At 37.0% G+C, this 19769-nt stretch overlaps 1 protein-coding gene across 2 annotated transcripts; it reads right to left on the bottom strand.

Annotated features, from left to right (window-relative positions):
- Positions 1-479: 479 nt before the first annotated feature.
- mlphb (melanophilin b) lies at positions 480-18405 on the bottom strand. Of its 2 annotated transcripts, XM_084122285.1 has the most exons (16): positions 18303-18405; positions 16646-16785; positions 9383-9604; positions 8289-8428; positions 7000-7041; positions 6080-6144; positions 5199-5291; positions 4405-4564; positions 3872-4083; positions 3565-3663; positions 2660-2878; positions 2361-2507; positions 2177-2248; positions 1956-1995; positions 1520-1632; positions 480-953 (listed from the first exon to the last, which is right to left on the bottom strand). In XM_084122285.1, exons 1-16 carry the CDS (start codon positions 18321-18323, stop codon positions 888-890), a joined length of 1851 nt encoding a protein of 616 aa, XP_083978411.1. In that variant the 5' UTR covers positions 18324-18405; the 3' UTR covers positions 480-887. The 2 variants fall into 2 exon arrangements, with proteins under 2 accessions (XP_083978411.1, XP_083978412.1); XM_084122286.1 differs by lacking the exon at positions 1520-1632.
- Positions 18406-19769: the final 1364 nt, after the last annotated feature.

Genomic DNA, 19769 nt, shown 5'->3' with positions numbered 1-19769 from the left:
ACTAAAGTCTTCTACATCATATTTTGTCAATTACAATGCATTGACACTTACAGGATGTTGTAAGCTGTTCACCTCTTGGTTTTCTGTGTTCCTCAACTGTCAGATGAAAAATCCTTTAATGCAGGAGCAGCATAAATGTGTCTTCAAGGTAGGAGTTGTTCGGAGGATTTGTGATCTTATAGTCTTGTCATAGCTGTGAGTATATGAAAACTTCTAAAGCAACATTCTTGAGTCGTTCTCAGAGGTTGAGAATATTATCTCCTGGATAGCCTGATCCACCAATTTATATCACCTCTGGGGGAGGGTGAAGACTACACAGCTTACATGTACACACAAATCATCCTTACCCTAAATATGCAAAAGATAGTGGTAATGTGGATATTAAGACTGGGGGATAACCCAGCATATGTTGGAATTGATCTTGGCAATGTTATTGATTCATTAATACATCGCTGACAGAGGACAAAGTGACAAAAGAAAATGGTTTTAGATATTTAATGAGCAGAAAAACAAACATTTGTAATATTAAAAATATATCAAATACAATATTTCAGGAAATATACCAAAGGAAACTACATACAAATATTAAATAATGACTATATTATAAATACTGAGTTATCAATATGACAGCAGTTATTAAGTAAAGAAAAAAAACTATTATGTGCATAATTTATATTTTCTATTCTAAGAAACAGCAAATGCTACAAGGTGAGCCTCATTTATCTGAATAATCTGACACTCATCTAATTAAAGATTGAAGCAGGTATTAATTATATATTATTTAGCTAGGAGTTCAGCACACAAGCCCTTGCAGCTGACTTTGTTAACATGAAATATGTTAATGTGTGTTTATTCTATCATGGCCCACTAAAAATATGTAGAGAACGCTAACTTGCTGAAGTTGCTTCACATAGTGAGCATCTTCCGTAAAGATCTTGCTCCATTGCTGCCTCCTTTAGAGAAACCAAAAAGAACATTATTAGTACACAAGACCTCATGATGTCCCTTACATGAATCCTGAGTGGATTTTGATTAAAAACTGACCAGTAGCAAAGAGATTTTGGTGACTTTCTAAAAAAGAAATTTAATCAATTTCATTACAGCTCCCATTATAACCAAAAAAGATTTTTCATAGGCCCTTTCATGACCACAGGAGATGGGTAGTCCATTTGTTCCAGAGACTGAGCAGCAGACCTGATTGCTATCAGTTTATGCGTTAAAATCACTGTGTGTGGTTTAGAATATATTAAGAGGAATCAAGAAATAAAACTAATATCACAAATTGGGATTTGTATCTAGGAACTGTGGTAGCCATCTTTATGTGTTTTCATTTTAAACAATATGTCTATTGTTTTATAATCTAAAACTGGACAAAAATCAGTTTGTGAAATGTTTTGCTTAAAAAGCCTGTGCTATATTTAAAATAAATGCAATTTGGTTTTATATTTTGTTATGTAATTGCAACATATTTAAAGGGATAGTTCACTCAAAAATGAAGATTCTGTCATCATTTACTCACCCTCAAGTTGTTCCAAACCTGTATGAATTTCTTTATTCTGCTGAACACAAAAGAAGATATTTTGAAGAATATGGGTAACCAAACAGTTGATGGGCCCCACTGGCTTCCATAGTCTGAAGAAAAAAGAAAAAAAAGAAAAAAGAGAAAGAACCCATAGTAGTCAATGGGGCCCATCAACTGTTTGGTTACCCATATTCTTCAAAATATCTTCTTTTGTGTTCAGCAGAAGAAAGAAATTCATACAGCTTTGGAACAACTTGAGGGTGAGTAAATGAGTAAATGATGACAATTTTCATTTTTGGGTGAACTATTCCTTCAAGTGTAGCAAAAGAAGAGCAAAATAAATCATAGCTCTTTGCATTTTATACAATACAAAGATGACTGAGTAAATGACAGATTACATGTTATCGAAAATGCAGTATAAAATTGCTCTTACTAATTGGAAATTCATGCAACATCCTTGATGGCTGAGGAGCCTGAATGAAAAAGGGAAGAACAGAAAACTATATTTAGCCTCTTTCTGAAGTTGCTATATATTGCTCGATTGTGTTAAAAAAGAAAAGAAAACAAAAACAAAAAAATATTAATTATATATATACAAGGTCATGCAAATCTAAACAGGAATATGTGACTGTGAGCAGCTGGATCTCCACATACCCGTCTACGGGACGTCTCCACTGTCATCCCTGCAGCACTCAAAGCAGCAATTCTTTTCTGAATGTCTGTAACCTTGAAGTAAGAAATAAGCAACTTTTAACAGACAACTTTGGCAAGATATGGGAAGTTTTTGAATTGGAGTGCATTTTGGAGTACATTTTGATGTTTAGACTGGGTGGCGTACCCCGCTTTGAGTGCTCTGGACACTGGCGGCTGCCATTGCAACTTTACCCTCCAGTTGCGACAGTTCACTGCTGGTCGTGTTACTAAACTCAAAGGAATTCACTCGCTTCTGCTTTTTAAAGGATTTATGTAAATTCGGCTTTGCTTTCTAGAGTATAGAATTAGAAACACATCAAAATTATTAAGAACAGCAGAGTGGGTTCAAGTCAAAGCTGAACTAAAACATTTGTAAGGAAATATAAATAAAAATTCACACCATGTTTAACAGGCTATTATTGCTGCTAGATCTCATTCTCTTACCCACTCAACCTCAAGAGGCCACTCATGCCTGACATTTCTCATAGCTGAAGTATGGTAAAGGGCCCCTTTCTTTGGGGAGTCCTCTGAAGATTTCGTTGCATCCTCCTCATCAGACGATAGGCCTTTGTCACTTATATTTTCAGTAAGTTCATCAAGCTTTTTTCTTAGCTCAAGCTCCTCTAAGTCAGCTGGAGACAGATCCTCCTCTTTCTGCTCAACCTAAAGGGAGAGCAGAAGAACTACATGAGGATTTAAAGTCAGGAGGGCCCTTTTGATACAAGTGTTTCAGAGATGCTAAGTTATATTTCATGGACTTATTCAGAAATGTTGATGACACGTTTATCCTTTTGTGGGTGAAACCAATAAAGGATGCTACTAAATGTTTTTTGTTTTTTTTGTTTTTTTTTATAGCAATGTATAAATGCACACATTCAAAAGTTTAGGGTCAATTTTTATAGACATTTATGCTTTTATTCAGCAAGGATGATCAAATGTGACAGTAAAGACTTACATTCTTACAAATAAATGATTGAATGAATTTAAATGATTGAATTGAATGTTCTTTTTATCAGAGAATCCTGAAAAAAATCTATCACGGTTTCTACAAAAATATTAAGCTGTACAACTGTTTTCAACATTGATAATAATAGGAAATGTTTCTTGAGCACCAAAGCAGCATATTAAAATGATTTCTGAAGGATCATGTAACACTGAAGACTGGAGTAATGGATGCTGAAAATGTAACCTTTACAATAAAATATAAAACATTTATTTGTAATATTACAATATGTAATATGCAAAATCACTGTATTTTTGATCAAACAAATGCAGTCTTGGCAAGCATAAGACACTTCATTAACCTAAAATAATAACCTGTTGGGTACGCAAATTTACTTTAAACTTACCAGCTCTGCTGATCCCCCAATTACCGGTAAGGTAATTTTCTGCTCCAAACGGCTCAGAAGAGTCTCGATTGCTGACATACGCTCGTTGAGCTCAAAAATCTAGTCATAGAGATACAAAATGTACTGTATGTGTTGCATTTAAAAGAAAACTGTGAAGCCACAATAGGTTATAATAGTATAATGGATGTTAAGTCTCTTTAGCTTTGCATTTGAACAAAGATGTAAAAGTGTCACATGTCAACAAATGTCACATCAGTTTGACAGGTGATCATTACCAAGATGTTTGTCATGATTTTTCTTTTACTACCTGTGGAGGAACTTCATGTGGTGAGGGGTCTCTAAGTAGGGCAGGACTGTATATGACATGCATCTCAGATTCATCATCATCCTCCGAGTCTTCCAGGCTGTAAGAAAGCTCACGGTGGAGGTGATAGTTAGCGCTGCCAGCTGAAGAGAGGCTCATCTTGGAGAGGGAACGAGATTTTGTCATCTTCTGTTCTAGGTATGGTGTGCAGTCATCTACAGAGAGCAAACAAATTTTTTCAATGTAAATACTGAAATGAAATAAAGAGGAATTTATGAGTCTATCCACCAGTCCAGGCAAAGATTTTGTCCTGTTTGTTCAATTCCTGAATTTTTCTGTTTGTTTTTAAAATGTAGTATTGCGTTTATAGTGTCTTAGGTTTATATTCCCAGCACAAAGTAGCCTAAACCTCACTGACAGTAGGAAAAAAACATTGGATGGCCCCAAGGGGAAACCCATTCACCTCTACAGAGTCTTGGAAAAATGTACATCCTCAGAAATCTGTAAGGGAAATTGAAACGGACAGCACATCTTACCAAAATGAGAGGGTTTGTCCAGACTTCTCTGGCTGATTTGCAATATGTCCTTCATCTCATCACCTCTGCCATGAGTTCTATTCTGCTTAAAAGTTGTGGACCAGTTGTCTTCATTTCCGGAGTCCTTACTCTGGGTTACTTTCTCTTGGCTACCTGAATACTTTAGAAATGAATAAAAAAAATTATGATAATAAATGATTAAATAATACTAAATTATTTAATGAATTATTAAAAAAGATATGGTCACATATAGCACTGACCTGACCTGAAATCATGTGCTTAAAAATGTTAACATAATTTACCAAATTAAATCAAATGTACTATTTTACCTAAATACTGTCTAGTATACAATTCAGTAGAGTTCACAAGAGTCTGTACTGAAATAAAAAGGAAACAAACCCAGAAGCTGTCATTTTAACCTTGGCTTGACTAATTTTGTGATGATTTGCTTCAGTGAAGAAACAATCAAGATTTAAACACAAGTCTTATCACTGTTAACAATCAGAAAATACTCAGCAGGTGCACTTTACAGCATTTGTTTAGCACACTGGTTGGACAAATCACAAATTTCTCACACCACTGCTACCATTTATTCTTTATTTGCCTATCTAATGTATTTTTCCTAACAATTTAAAATACAAAGCAGCTGGCACTGCCATTTAAGGTACTTTTTGTGGCAACAGAGTGTGGTAGTGTTTTCTTGCACACTTCAGTATTTCAGTGTTTGCTATATTATATGTTCACAATATTTGCTTATTTCTGACATCAGATGTGCAAGAACAGAACATACGAACCAGAAGTATGGGAGGCTGGGAATAAGCGGAGTTCTCAAAGCCAATATTAAATTCAAGAGGATCAACAGGAAGAAGCCGTCTGCCTTTTCTCATCTTAAGAGAGAAAGAAAATGGTTTGTTTTTGGTTTAAACTCAACCATAAAAACAGTAACAGTGTAGTTCCAATATCTATCTACTGTATCTATCTACTGTATCTATCTATCTATCTATCTATCTATCTATCTATCTATCTATCTATCTATCTATCTATCTATCTATCTATCTATCTATCTATCTATCTATCTATCTATCTATATCCATCCATCCATCCATCCATCCATCTTAAACACAGATCTACAGAATCTCTCTATAAGCAATAGCTGTACTATGATTAGTACAGAAGGGTTATACAAAAGGTTTCACTGTCTGGCAGAGTGGATAGTAAATGTGCTCATGCAGGTTCGGATCTGACCTGCTTCATGCCCAAATTCTGTTCTCTCTTTACTTCCCTGTCTAGCCTACTCTCAAAGGCCCATAAAACTAAACAAAGAGATTAAGATAGACAGATTTAGACAAGGACTGAGCATGGCCTTCAAACTGGCTTTCTGTCTGTAGAATTACAAAACCACCTCCAGGTGACAATGTTAAGAGTCAAAATCATATAATGAGAACAAGGGAAAATTCAGGCCATATTCAAATACTAAACTAAACTAACCCTTTTAAACTAAAATAAGATTTGAGCAGCAGAGGGCGATCTTGCACTACTGTTTTAGACTGTAGACACTGTTTTAGACACTAAGATTTACTGTTGCTAACACGCTATAATGCGCACTGGTCCTGCCTCTGGTTTTCCCTGTGCTCTAATAACATCAGTTTCTGATGTTTAAGGGATGGTACAGTACCAGGCTGAAGTGGCGTCTGTCAGCCCTCTCAGATTGCTCATCTTCCTGGTTAAACAGAGAGCCAGCTGTGTGGATGACAAGAGTAATAAATATGAATCCTTTGATATCAGACAAGAAACACTGTAGTAATTAACAAGTCTTAATGTTCAAACACAATTTAACTAATATTCAAACTTATGTTTTTCATTTTGTGTAGGTTTAAAACACTTTCTCTGTGATTTGTCCTCTTTTATAGCTCCAAATATATAAGTTGTCAGATAGAGAAGTACCCTATAATAGAGAAGAATTAGGGAATTATTTAATATGTTTTCAGGTACTGTTATATTGCTGGATAACACTGATCAGATTTACCTATATTACTGAGAATGACAAAGTAAATCCTTGATGCATCATTTAGAATGGGTTGTAAATTATAAATAAATTAAATGAAATCCTATGGCATGTTTCCTGAAATTAAAAATTAGTTTAAAATGTCATATAGCTATAGTCATGGGCTCACAAAACTACTGTTTACAGCTATTATTTTAAAACATAATACATTTACTTGAAATTGTATTGTATATATGGATACCCCCCCCCCCCCCCCCCCCCCTATAAAATATTCACAGGGAATGTGCAAATCTGAACAACTGGCTTGTACTGGACAGCAGAAAATATATGTATTGTTAATTCCTGTAAAAGAACCAGTGCGTCTGTGTTCAGTTCTTTTCATGGCTATGTAAGGTGTTTTTCTTACAAACTTTTTTTTCTCTCCATGTTCCCTGCCTTATTAAATCAAAGATAATGTGAGAGCAGATGGCTGCTGTATTGTTTGGACAGATGAAAGACATTCACTGATTACTTTAGATTCTTGCATGACATCAGTGTTCAACTTAATAATGTTTATATCACAAAGAAAGAGGACTTTTTTTTAAACTCACTGTGAACTTCAGGCATGCTGTGCGTGTCATCGTCTCGAGGCTCTATGTGATGGGGGTGGGGGAGAGAGAGACAAGAGAAAGAAAATGAGCTGTGATTGGTTACAGAAAGCAAAACAATTAAATAGTGGCTTCAACTTACGCTAGGTCACACTGCCACACTACACTAGTTACCAAACACCAAATATCAATGGCTGTTGGGCTTTTGCTGGATCGGTGTTTTAACCACGTTGTTGTTTTCTGGAGTAGTATGAACACAACATTTAGCCTAAATTTCCCAACATTTCAATTCAAACAGCAAGTATTGTGTTGGTGTTTGTTGGCATTTATTCACCAGTGTGACCCACCCTTAAACATTATATAATTAGAACATCTTTTTGTAACATATTTGTATGGAACATTGTTAATCTCATTTCACCCAAACAGCAATGTTTTCTTGCTGAGCTCTGTATTCAGGAAATTGGATAAAAGAGAGACACTCGGGTCCAGGCACTGAGAAAAAGAAGACATGTGACTGTGTAAAGTAAATCACATGGATGATTCGGCCCAGCCAATTCTCTCTCTCTCTCTCTCTCCGCCTGGATCCCTCACTAAATCCCTCAAAGTTATGAGGGCCTCTCTCCTCTAAGCTCTGCCTTCAGTGTTCCGCTGTAAGTCATCTGTCAGACATTGCTTCAAAAATTGTTTTCCATTAACAGATGACACAGTAAGAATCAAATCTCATTTTGTAATAACTAACTGACTTTCTAAACGGATAGTTTTTCTATTAGAATTCAATCTGTAGAAATAAATAGAATGCAGCATGCTAACCTGAGTGCTTGGAACAGGTCCTACAAGATGCAATTTACAATGAGAGGATAAAGTTGCGGGTCAATCCATCTTAAGTGGTCTAATGGAGGTTGCTTGACCATTTTTCATTTAATTTGACTTTTTTGGGAGTGATTACCTCTACTATGTATTGGTATTGGAAAACCACCTTTTTTTCTTTTTACTTGGTTTAACCACATGGGACCATCTTTGTGTCATGGACCACAACAAATTTTGGGTTTTACGGATGTTTATGGAAACCTCAATATCTCAGCTCAGGATAGTCCAAGCTCTGTGAAACAAAATCGGATCCCCAGACCCTAGCGTATATAAGTACATACAAATGAGCAAATTCTTGTTCATTAAACTAAAGAATTAAGTTCATATGTGATGATCAAGATTGCTTGATGCGCATGATTCCACTTTTAGGGTCAGTATATAATGGGAAGGTTTCGAGTCTCATGGAATGACCTTAAACAGGCTACCTCTCAGGTCAGTTTGAGAGCAGGCACGGTCGCTGTTCAGCCTCTTGAAAAGTGAATTCATGACCTTTGCACTGCCAAAACGCTTGAAGCGAGTGCGTACATTCTCATGGAACCATTCCAGAGTTCCAATCTTAAGGATTCTGTAGAAACAAAGATAAAAAACAAGAAAAACAAAATTTATTCAGTCAATCCAACCCGATTTCATGAGAAAACATAACTATTTTAAGAGGTGGTGATTTTATATGAATTTGTATGACGTAATTTGTATTGAAACGTATGATTATTTTAGAAAACAAACATAAGCATAAAGGTCAACTACTAAACCTAACCGTCGGTGGGGTATAAGAGGATTGTACGAAAAAGAACAAATGAGATCATATTCACCAAAATTCGACCAATTCGCCATAATATAAAATAGTTACTGCCATGAGAGTGTGATGATCATTAAAAAATATTGTCATTTCATAGGCTGGATCTACCACCAGTATTGTGATGTAATTTCTACTTGGTTCTTCTGTTTCTTCTACATACAACATAATTTACTTAAGCAATAAGACATGAGAGGTCATGCTTTATTGTGAATTAATAGTGTTAATGTAAGACTAAAGAATGTTGTTAACCCACCAACACTGGCCAACAATATTCACAAATCCACATTTGTATCAATAAAGTTTGCTAGAGTAGTACATATACAGCATAAGTGAAAATTCATAAAAGTTTTTTTTTTTTTATTTTTTTTTTTTTTTTAAATAAAGTTTATTTATAGGAAGTGAACTTTTTTATGGTTGTGGTTTAGTTAAGTGCAAGCAGAACTGGTGAGGATGAGTCATCAATTAAAGCATTCAAACAATATGTATAAAAAAAAAAAAACAGTATAAAACGTGGGCCTTATAGCCTACATGAAACATAAGCAGAATAGTTTAAAAACCCATTCTTACATAAATTGTCCCACTGTATTGAATGTGACAATTTACACGTTTTTTTTTATTTTATTTTTTTACGTATTCGTAATGATTGTTTTATGTCCTGTGTGTTGCTCCTTTATATAAGGATACAAATCAGAAATCACAGGCATGTGTCTGTCAGGTGCTCACCTGGACATATGGCATGGATCACACACCCATCCGCGGTCCTTTTTGTTAAAACGGCTGCAGGACTTGCAGACAAATAGTTTGCAGTCCAGACACTGGCGCTTGCTGTTGACAAGGAATTTGAAGGGCTGCAGACAGCGGATGCAGAGGGAATCACTGAGTTTAGGCTGATCTTCCAGCAGCTCTCTCTTTGTATCCTCTTTCAGTATTTTGGTCTTGAGATCCCTGCATACAGAGAGATTCACATGGCTTACATGCTGATTCTTTTCATTGAGGTGTGTAAAACTAAGTTGTGGTCTCTTGTCCAAATCGTAACGTAACAGCAGTCGACGAAGTAAAATTACGTATTTTAAATATGAAATATCGTTTGACGAAACTGCTAGAATATCACTGATATTAGACACAGCATCATCGCCACGCATACGGTCAGCGCTGGACAGACTCTTCCTCCATTGCAGCGCACGGCCAATGATGTAATTATAAAAGTTTACAGCAAAAAAATAAAAAATAATAATAAAATAATAATAGTAATAATAATTATTAAACATGTCATTAAACATTTTCGGAACGAAATAGCAGGTGTTAAAGGAGAAGTTCACTTTTAAAATGAAAATTCTGTCATCATATAATCACCCTCATGTTGTTTCAAACCTGTATGAATTTCTTTCTTCTGCTGAACAGAAAGGAAGATATTTAGAAGAATATCAGTAACCAGGCAGTTTTTGGGTCCCATTGACTTCCATAGTAGGAAAAAAATATACTATGGAAGTCAATGGGACCCAAAAACTGTCTGGTTACTGACATTCTTCTAAATAGCTTCCTTTCTGTTCAGCAGAAGAAAGAAATTCATACAGGTTTGAAACAACATGAGGGTGATTATATGATGACAGAATTTTCATTTTAAAAGTGAACTTCTCCTTTAATAACAGCTAGGTGTCTTGCATGGTTATTTAAAAATAACTTTTTCAGTTTTTCTTAGTTTCGTTCATTATCGTTTGTAGTGGCCAAAGCATATTTATTATGCTGTTCACACTGAACAATTTTAGGCCCGATTTTCACTCGCCGACAGGTTTTGTGAGATTGCCGACAAAAGCACGAAATCATAGGCAAATCAGTGCTCGTTCATGTGAGTGACAATCACATAGCGAATTATCAAAGACGCAATCTGAGAGAATCGCCGACCCATGTGAGATATTTGGCATGCTAAATATCTTGACCTGTGGCGATTCAAAATTCTGCTGTGTGTGTGAATGTGTTCTAGCGGCACCCATTGGATCGGTTGATCGATCAATCAATCAATCAGTCAATCAACCAATCAATCAGTCTCTGAATCAGTTCAGATCAGAGGGGAAAAGTATCCAAAAAGTATCCAAAATCCTTGTTATAATCAGTAATTGAAAGTCATAACATAACTTTTTTGTTAAATATTCATTACAGTTGTCTAAAAATATTCAATCAGTGCCATAAATATTTAACAATGGCATTGTAAATTCAGCATCACATGGAAAATTTAGCTTGGAATCAAATACAGATTTTTAGTTTGTAAATGGGCAAAGTGGGGTTTTAGCTGATAAACGCCCAATTCTTAAAAAGTGTAATTTTAGAATAATATATCTGGAAATCAGTAGGTCTAGGGGTTACACTTTATTTTAAGGTGTCATTGTTACAGTGTAATTATATATTTAAGTACTGAGTAATATTAAGCAACTACATGTACTTACTAAAGGCTAGGGCAGGATTAGGATTTGGTTAAGGGGTTACTTGTATGTAATTATGCATAATTGACTGTTATTACTATGGTAAGTACATGTAACATAATGTAACAAGGACACTGTAAAATAAAGTGTTACCGGTGTAGGTAAACATTTTAGTTTAGATAAACCATTTAACTTTTGTTCCGGTTTTTCAAAGCAACATGGAATGGCTCACCCAAATCCCCTTCCATTTTCAATTTATTATTAGGCGTAACAGTCAGACCCTCATCTGACCCATGACAAGTAAATACAAACAAACAAATATACATGCAATAATAAGGGATGCAGTTGTTAGAAACTTCTTTACTGGTTCATCTCTGATGATTGTCTTTGTAAACTAATACACAGTAAGTACTTGAATATAAATCCCTAAGAGTCCCAGGACCTGGTGTAGAGACTGGCCTGCGAAGCTACTGCATCCCACTTCAACAGGCTCACAGCGGGCCTTCCTCCGACACTCAGCTACCAGATCAGCGTACTTGGCCCTCTTCCCTTCCTGGGCTTCCTCCATTTGATCTTCCCAGGGGACAGTTAGTTCAAGTAACACCACCTGCTTGTTTGCCGCGGACATCAAGACCATGTTCGGTCAGAATGATGTAACTGCAATGGTTTCTGAGAACCTCAATTGTCTCCCTAGGTCCACCAGGAGGTGCCAGTCTCTTGCTGTTGTGAGCAGGCCCCCTTGGGTCTTTCTATCTTTCTTTCACGGACAAAGGCAATTACATACTTGGTTCGATGATGCTGCTTGCTGATGTTAATGCTAGTGCAGATGGCATCTGCTACTGCCTTCAGGACCTGGTCATGGCGCCAACGATAACGCCCATCTCCCAAGGCCTTTGAGCATCAGCTGAGGATATGCTCTAATGATCCCCTTTTCTGGCAGAGTTGGCAAGCAGGTGAGTCCACCAGGCCCCAGGTGAACAGGTTGGCAGGGCTAGGGAGGATGTCATACACTGACTGGACCAAGAACTTAAAATGGTGTGGTTCCGCTTTCCAGATTTCTGCCCAGGTGATCTTACAGCCAGCTGTATGCTCCCACCTGGTCCAGGCCCCCTGCTTGGACATGCCCACCACTCTGCTGAAACGAGCTTCCTCCACCTCGGCTCGTACCTTCTCCTGGATAAGCTTCCGCTTCTCCTTTCCTCTGGCTTTGCTGTAGCACGGCTTGGGATTGCTACCAAGCCCGGCCCGCCCAGTAGCCACCGTGCCCACCAGGGTCTCGGTAGAGCAGGACTTCTCTGGCTCGGGTGACCTTGAACTCCTCTGCCAGACTACTAAAGGGAAGCTGTAGCTGGATGTTATGGCCAAAGAAAGCAATGCTGCTTAGGCTCCATGGCAGGCCCAGCCACCTGCGCAGAAATCGTCTGACCTTCCGCCCAAAGCCCTCCACGGTGGTAATTGGGACTTCGTAGATTAGCAGTGGCCAGAGGAGACGAAGGAGGATGCCATGTTGGTAGATCCAGGCCTTAAACCTACCAGGAAGTTCTGACTTGTCCATTGCCGAGAGCCATGTGTTGAGGTCATCGCTGGTACCCTGCCGTGCAGTGGTGTCCTTCAGGTTGAGCTTGCCCAGGCTCTTCACTGGTTTTTCTAACACTGATGGAATTCTGGTGTCTCCCAGCATGAAGCGGAACTGATCAGCTACTTTTCATTTCCTCAAGACCAAGGACCTGGATTTCATGGGCTTGAAGCTCATTCTTGCCCAAGTGATGAGCTGTTCGAGGCCTTGATGAAGCCACCTGCATCCGGGCACTGTGGTTGTGGTAACCGTGAGATCGTCCATGAATGCTCTAATCGGTGGTTGTCGGGTGCCAGATCTGGACAGTGGACCTCTGCATTCCACTTGCGCAGACTTCACAAGCATGTTCATGGCCAGTGCAAACAGAAACACAGAGATTGTGCAGTCTGTAATGATATCCTTCTCCAGACGATGCCACTCCGATACTGAAGTCCCAGAGGACACCCTAAGACTAAAGTTGTTATAATAGTCAAGGATGAGATTTCGAATCTTCTCTGGGACGTGGTATCTGCTCAGGGCCAATTCCACCAATCTATGTGGTATCGATCCATAAGCATTGGCAAGGTGCAGCCACAGCACTGCCAAGTCCCCTTTGCCCTCTTGTGCCTCCCTGATCAGCTGTGTCACCACCCCTGTATGTTCAATAAACCCTGGGACCCCTGGGACTCCTCCCTTCTGCACCGAGGTGTCTATGTAGGTGTTCTTATGGAGAAATCCCATTAGACGATCTTGGAAACAATCTTGAAGAAGGTTTTGCACTCAACACTAAGGAGGGAGATTGTCCTAAACTGCTCGATGTTACTTGCATTCTCCTCCTTGGGAATCCACACGCTTACTGCGTATCTCCACTGCTGAGGTACTCTCCCTCTTCTCCAGATGGTTCTTAGAATCTTCCAAAGACGTTCCAGAAGCCTGGGGCAGTGTTTGACCTTGTATGGGACTCCACTTGGGCCCGGTGCTGATGTTCTGGCAGATTTGATGACATCTTTGACTTCCTTAAGGGTGGGTTCGTCGACGTTAAAGAGGGTGCTAGGTTCAGGTGGGCATATAAGGGCTGCACAGTGACCAAAGTCTTGCTCCCTCATGCCATCGCTGTAGGTGTTGCAGATATAGCGGTTGATATCCTCCTCAGGACATGAGAGTTGATCACTGCGTTTCTCTCCCAGCAGCTTCCTTGTAAAACCGAATGGATCTGCAATGAAGGCACTGCGCTACCTTCTCCTCCTCGCTTGCCTTTCGGTACTGGCTCCTGAGTGTCCTCAGCTCTTGTCTGTGTTGGGTAATCTTGACCTCTCGTCAGTTCGGAATTGATGCCGCAGTAGACGTCTTGGTGGCGCGTTGTTCTTTGCCGCCAAACTTTACTGAAGCGATGCTGATTATTAACGTGCTCATGGGTTGGAGCCTCTGGTCCACACCACCCTTGGCTGTTGCTTCAAGGGCTGCATCAACATCTTCATCAAACTGTCGCCACACTGACTCTTTGTTGGCAGCAGGCCACAAAATCCGACGCTCTGATGTTCTGCTTTGGGGTGTAGCTTGTGGTGCTTGGAGGCTAGTAATAATAAATTACAGTTAAATAATTATTTTTTTGTTTGATACTTTACTGCACTGAAATAATAAAAGGTCACCTATGTCTATCGACTTTATCACTTTATAACAAATCAAGTGCAAAATATAAAAGTGTACAGACTATATACATGATACAAATGTTGTTATATTGGACCAATTTTAATGTTTTATTACATTTTGTTCCTAAAATCCACTCTGAATCTACCTTCAGGATAATCCTTTTTTTTTTTTTTTTTTTTTTTTAAGGTATCCCAATCTTACTAAAATGTTTAGAACAACACATATTGAAAGTTTTATTCAGAAACCAAGACTTTATTATAAATCCGATTTCAAAAACCTTTTTTTTCTTCCTTTTAAACAACCCATTTTCAAGATTTGATTCAATCCGATAGATGAAATCAATCCGATCGAATTTCTTTTGAACAACTAGGCCCAGATTGCTTTAGATCATCAGCACAAGTCAGTGTAGAGAGAGAGAGAGAGAGGAAATGACTCCACATTCTATCCAATGGTCTCTAGTCTTCTTTTGAAAACCTCCATTCTTAATGTGCCAGGTTTCAAGCTTTATGGCCAAAGTGATGGCCTTCTAGCACAATGACCTCTCTGTATCACAGCTGTGTAGCATTAAAAATTGGATATTTAAGTAATTTCTGCTAAAGCTGCTCTTCTTAAGAAGAAACCAGCTAAGAGCTTTCCTCCACATGTTGAATGGTTATGTGCCTGTGGCTCTTTCAACTTTTATTTGGCAAAAGTTAAAAGCACCACATGTAAGTCAAATATCTTACATTACAGCATAATCAATTCATAAAAGACACATGAAACTAGAGAAGATTAGAGAAGAACTATTTTTAAAATTTGTAAAAAAAATATATAGTTTTTGTATCTTTTTCAATAATATTTCTCCCCATGCATATTTCACCCCACATTTCCCCTTATTTTATAACCATGTTCTTGGTTTTGAATATGTGAATTAGATCTAATTAAGCCATAGTGCTTGAACATGAAACAGAAATATAGTAACAGACAACATAATTATTATGAAAGTTCTAATTGCCTTAAACAATTAATCTGCTTAGATTAGCACTTGTTTTTTTTCTTAAACATTCAATGAAATCGAAGTTTGCAATGCATAAGTGAATGTAACATTGCATTACCACATCCTATTTCCAAGGTTTTTATCATCACCAAATTACAACAAAGTCTCCACGGGACTATTTTGAGCTATAGCCTTTGCCTTCCAACTGTTAAAGAATTGAGAGAAAAATGTCAGTCATGTGATGTTATTCAAAATTCTGAGACAAATCCTATTACCTCTTTTAAAATGACTGGAATTTAGACATACATGGGCTCAGCCTGTTGATGAAGTGTCTGAGGAGTCTAAAGCTTAAAAATTCTGCTGTTTTTTTTTTTTAACAAACAACATAAAGTAATCATCACAACAAATTAAAGACAGCATAGGAATGAATATCATGCCTGTCACAGGAATGGCTTTTTACATGCTTTTTTCTTCAACATTGCCTATAAATGTAATACTTGACAGACATGCAAGTGGCGTGAACAAGTAGTACCACATGTCTGTAAGTGTGACTGTGGATCACATCCGTGACCTTATTATAAAAGGATTAAAAAATCGGATGGTTATGGTCCAGACAGAAGGCTCACAAGATGTACGTTATATAACTACGACTTTCTGCATTCACAAGACATTTTCTTGGCTAGCTGAGTCATTAAGTTACTCCTTAAAAGAGATTAAAAAAGGCCAATTAACTGAACTTTAGTGAATGTTTTTAGTGAATCACTTTTCACACTATAGAGAGGTTAAAGCCAGTTGATCTTCCAGAATAGATGAAGTGTACTCATATCCTTCTCTGTTGTTGACATTACACAAACATAATCATACTTGAGCATTGCACCAATATACATGTTTTTGGTGGTTTGAAGGTTCTTTAATAAAGTATCAACAGTAAAGTAACCTACAGTACTTAAAGATATTCTCTTCATAATAAGTTATCCGCTGTAAATGATTTCAGATTTATTTTAAATGGGTTCACATAAGGCTAAGTGCTGTGGAACTGTTCCTGAGATAAATATTTTCAAGCAGAAATAAATTAATGACAGACATTCCACAAATTCAGTTAAATTATAAATCACAGATGAACAGACTGCAGAAGACCTTTAGTAAGCAAAAACCAGCACACGACTTAAGGTTTACCAGATCCACAATATGAGTAAGTAGGCTAGTCATTCAGATGGGTCCAATGATGGGATAGTCAGACAAAACCATCAATGAATATCTGAAGATGAGATCAATGATTCTGTTTCTTAATGTCCAAGATACAGTACAGCATGCATATAGTAAAAAAATATTTACAGTTGGTTGTACTGGATGTTAATGCCATATAAATGTGATTATGGGTGTCTCACCCTAGTCTGTCCTCTTCTTTCTGTCGCAGGCTGAAGTCTCTCTGGATAACCTGCCAAACATGCTTGGCTTCGTCATCTGTCAGCCTGGAGAGATCCAGACTCTTCCCATTGCTGCTGCTGGGCATCATCTTGAATCTCATCTGGTAGAATCAGGAAGCCAGTGAACCAAACCACAGTGCCACTTTGTTACCAAACGTGTAGAGTAGTTTTCAGAGACAGAACAAATATTCTGCCTCATTAATTGCATGCTAGCACCCAGCTAGTTTAAACAAGTAATTTACTTCTCACAGGTTGCAAAGTTTATTTTAAGATAATTTGCTTAAGAATGAATTGCCACTTCAAAGGTTTATTATACAACAATATTTGGGAGTGAGCTTATTTGTTAACGGAATGGTTATGTTGCATTTTTCATTCTGTCATTAGACTGTCATGGGCTGAATCTACTGCCTAAAATACTTTCTACTTTAAAACTTAAAAAGTAAAATGTAAAAATGTCTTAAAATGTTGAAAATTGTAAAAATGTAATATCGGTTTTAATATCGTTTAAAACAAAAATTATCAGACAGTTTTTTATTTTTTGTTTATTTTTTTTATAAACATTTTACGCCCTATCTCTGAACCTTAGAATTATTATTACTAATGTGCAGCTTGTGGGTAAAAAAGTGTCTGACATTGTCTATTTGCAGATAAAGGGATGTTTTTAGTCCTCCTAAAAGAAAACAACATCAGTTTGTTTAATGGTATAAACAAATCAGCCTATTAGAATCAGTCATTTAATTTGTCCTTCCTTTAAACACTTGAATCGCTATGTAGCCATGTGACTAGCTGTTCACGAGCAGCTGAAAATGATTTTTAAATCCAATGACATAATTATCAGAAAGATGTTAACATCTTCCCTTTACAATGATGAGTTGAAAATGCTCAGTTAAACAATGTTAATTCAAAGAAGCATTAATTCCTTCTCAACTGCAACATGGGCAACTAATCAGCAGTGCTCTACAAGTTATACTGTTTTCAAGTTCTCTGCCTTTCCTGAATAGTTCATGACATTAAAGCAACAAGGAGTCTTTCCACCTGATTTGCCATTCTGCTAAAGGAAAGGGTTGGGGTTGTTGACATTTTGCATAAAAAGCACAGTTTCAAACACACATATTGTGGAAAAATATATTATTATCCAGTCCATTGCATTAGCCTACATAATATTTAGGGAAATGATTAAAATGATTTAAAAAATAATAATTGAGGTGATGTAGAATCATTTTGTAACATTGTACAAACTAAAATTATAGTATTTTATTTATTGGAATGGGTTCACACTGTATCTGCCATTCCACTGAACATCTGCGCTTAAGCTCTTATATCCTACTGCTGGCCCTTAAAGTCTTTATACAACGGAAAACTGGTTTATTGTTAAGCTATAAGAAATAATGCTGCAGCCCTCTAGGCATGGTATTTTCTTCATATATAGCCTAACAGAAGTACTACCTGATACATAGCTATGGCAAGCTTTGCTTCAAGACACTTAAGGATTTAGAGGAATGCTGCAAAATCATCATTTTACACTTATAAAGTGTACACAGGAACTTTATACAGATTTTGTATTTATATAGCCTGATAACAACTATATATATAATATATATATATATAAATAAATTACCTGAACTTGATTCAGCAGCATGTAGTAGTCCAGTTGGATTGGAGCTGAACAGTTTCAGGCAGAAAATCAAACTGCTGTGTTTATCACATGTCCAATTAACTATGGGGATGGGAAGGGCCAGTGAAATATTTCAACCCCACCTCAGAGTTCTCTTTGAAACAGCATAATCTTTTAACATTGTTAAAGCTTAAATCAGCATAATGGTCACAGGTTTCAAACTTGTGTTCCAAGTTTGTTTTAGTAGCATACTTGTCTAGGCCAGGTAGGCCAGGTACAGTTGGTTTGTGTGTGTGTGTGTGTGTGTGTGTGTGTGTTTATTTGTTTTAACTGCATAACATAACATAGTGTTGTTATTGCTATTTGAGTCATACATTTGTTATTGAAATTATTTATCAATTATTTTGTATTTATTAAAATTATGGTAGCAGATCCATATTTAAGATGTGACAGCATGTGAACAGAGAAGATTTGTAAAATTCCATATAAGTATTCATCTTATAGACCCCTCAGTAGTGGTTACAATTCTATGATTCATAATTGATTTTCTACCAAATAAGTGTTTACACTGTTTCCATTCAAAGCAAGTTTGAAAAGTTATTGCCTTTGCCTGACCATGGAAGGAAAAGTGCCTTTCGCATGACGTTATTTCAACCGGAAAAAAATATTCATTCTAGACTGGTGACTCTGATTAAGTTTGCCCAAGTTAGATTCTTTTGCAATGCATGTAAAATGGTTCAACCATTTGCATTTTCTTTATACAGGGGCTTCTATTCATGACTGGGAAAATGACAAATCCCAAGCCACAACTACGTTCAGAAAGATCTACCTGCGGGTTTCTAAAATACTACACATCCTGAAGCTTGGTTTGTTCCTTGTGTTGAGAATAAATCTTGAATTTAGTGAGCGATATAAAAGTGGAGACTTTTATATTTCCAAAATTGAACTGAATTGATGATCTATAAGATTTATGCAAAATGTAGACTGACATGGTAAAAGGCAGAAGTGTTAAATCATGGTAATTCTTTGTATTATATAAATGCATATAAACACGTACATATAGAAAAACCAAGATACATGTTGTGCTGAGCCTAAGAATTTAAATAAAATATATAATGAACTGTCTGCAGAATGTGGTTCTGGAAGAGGTTGTTAGCAAGAACAGCCCCCTCTGCCGTAAAGAAAAGAAATAACATCTCTAACGGCTTCTGAAACGTTGCAGTGGTAGATGGCATTTTTTATTCTACATGAATGACAGTGATGCTTTGTGGGATAAACATATAGTCTATTCAGTGGGTTTTATTGTTTTAAGGTTCCATCCGATTTTCACAACCCATAATTTCCTCTGGATTTTTTTTTGTTGAAAAATTAAATTAAAATGACTGTATGTCTATCCATCACATTTTTGGTAATATTTTAATAAAGTAGCCTACTCTGGCCTCAGTCACAAAGCCTCTACCTTCATGTATT

The sequence above is a fragment of the Abramis brama genome (assembly GCF_963993115.1).
Source record: "Abramis brama genome assembly, chromosome: 8".
NCBI lineage: Eukaryota > Metazoa > Chordata > Actinopteri > Cypriniformes > Leuciscidae > Abramis > Abramis brama.
This window is presented reverse-complemented; position numbering and strand designations above follow the sequence as displayed.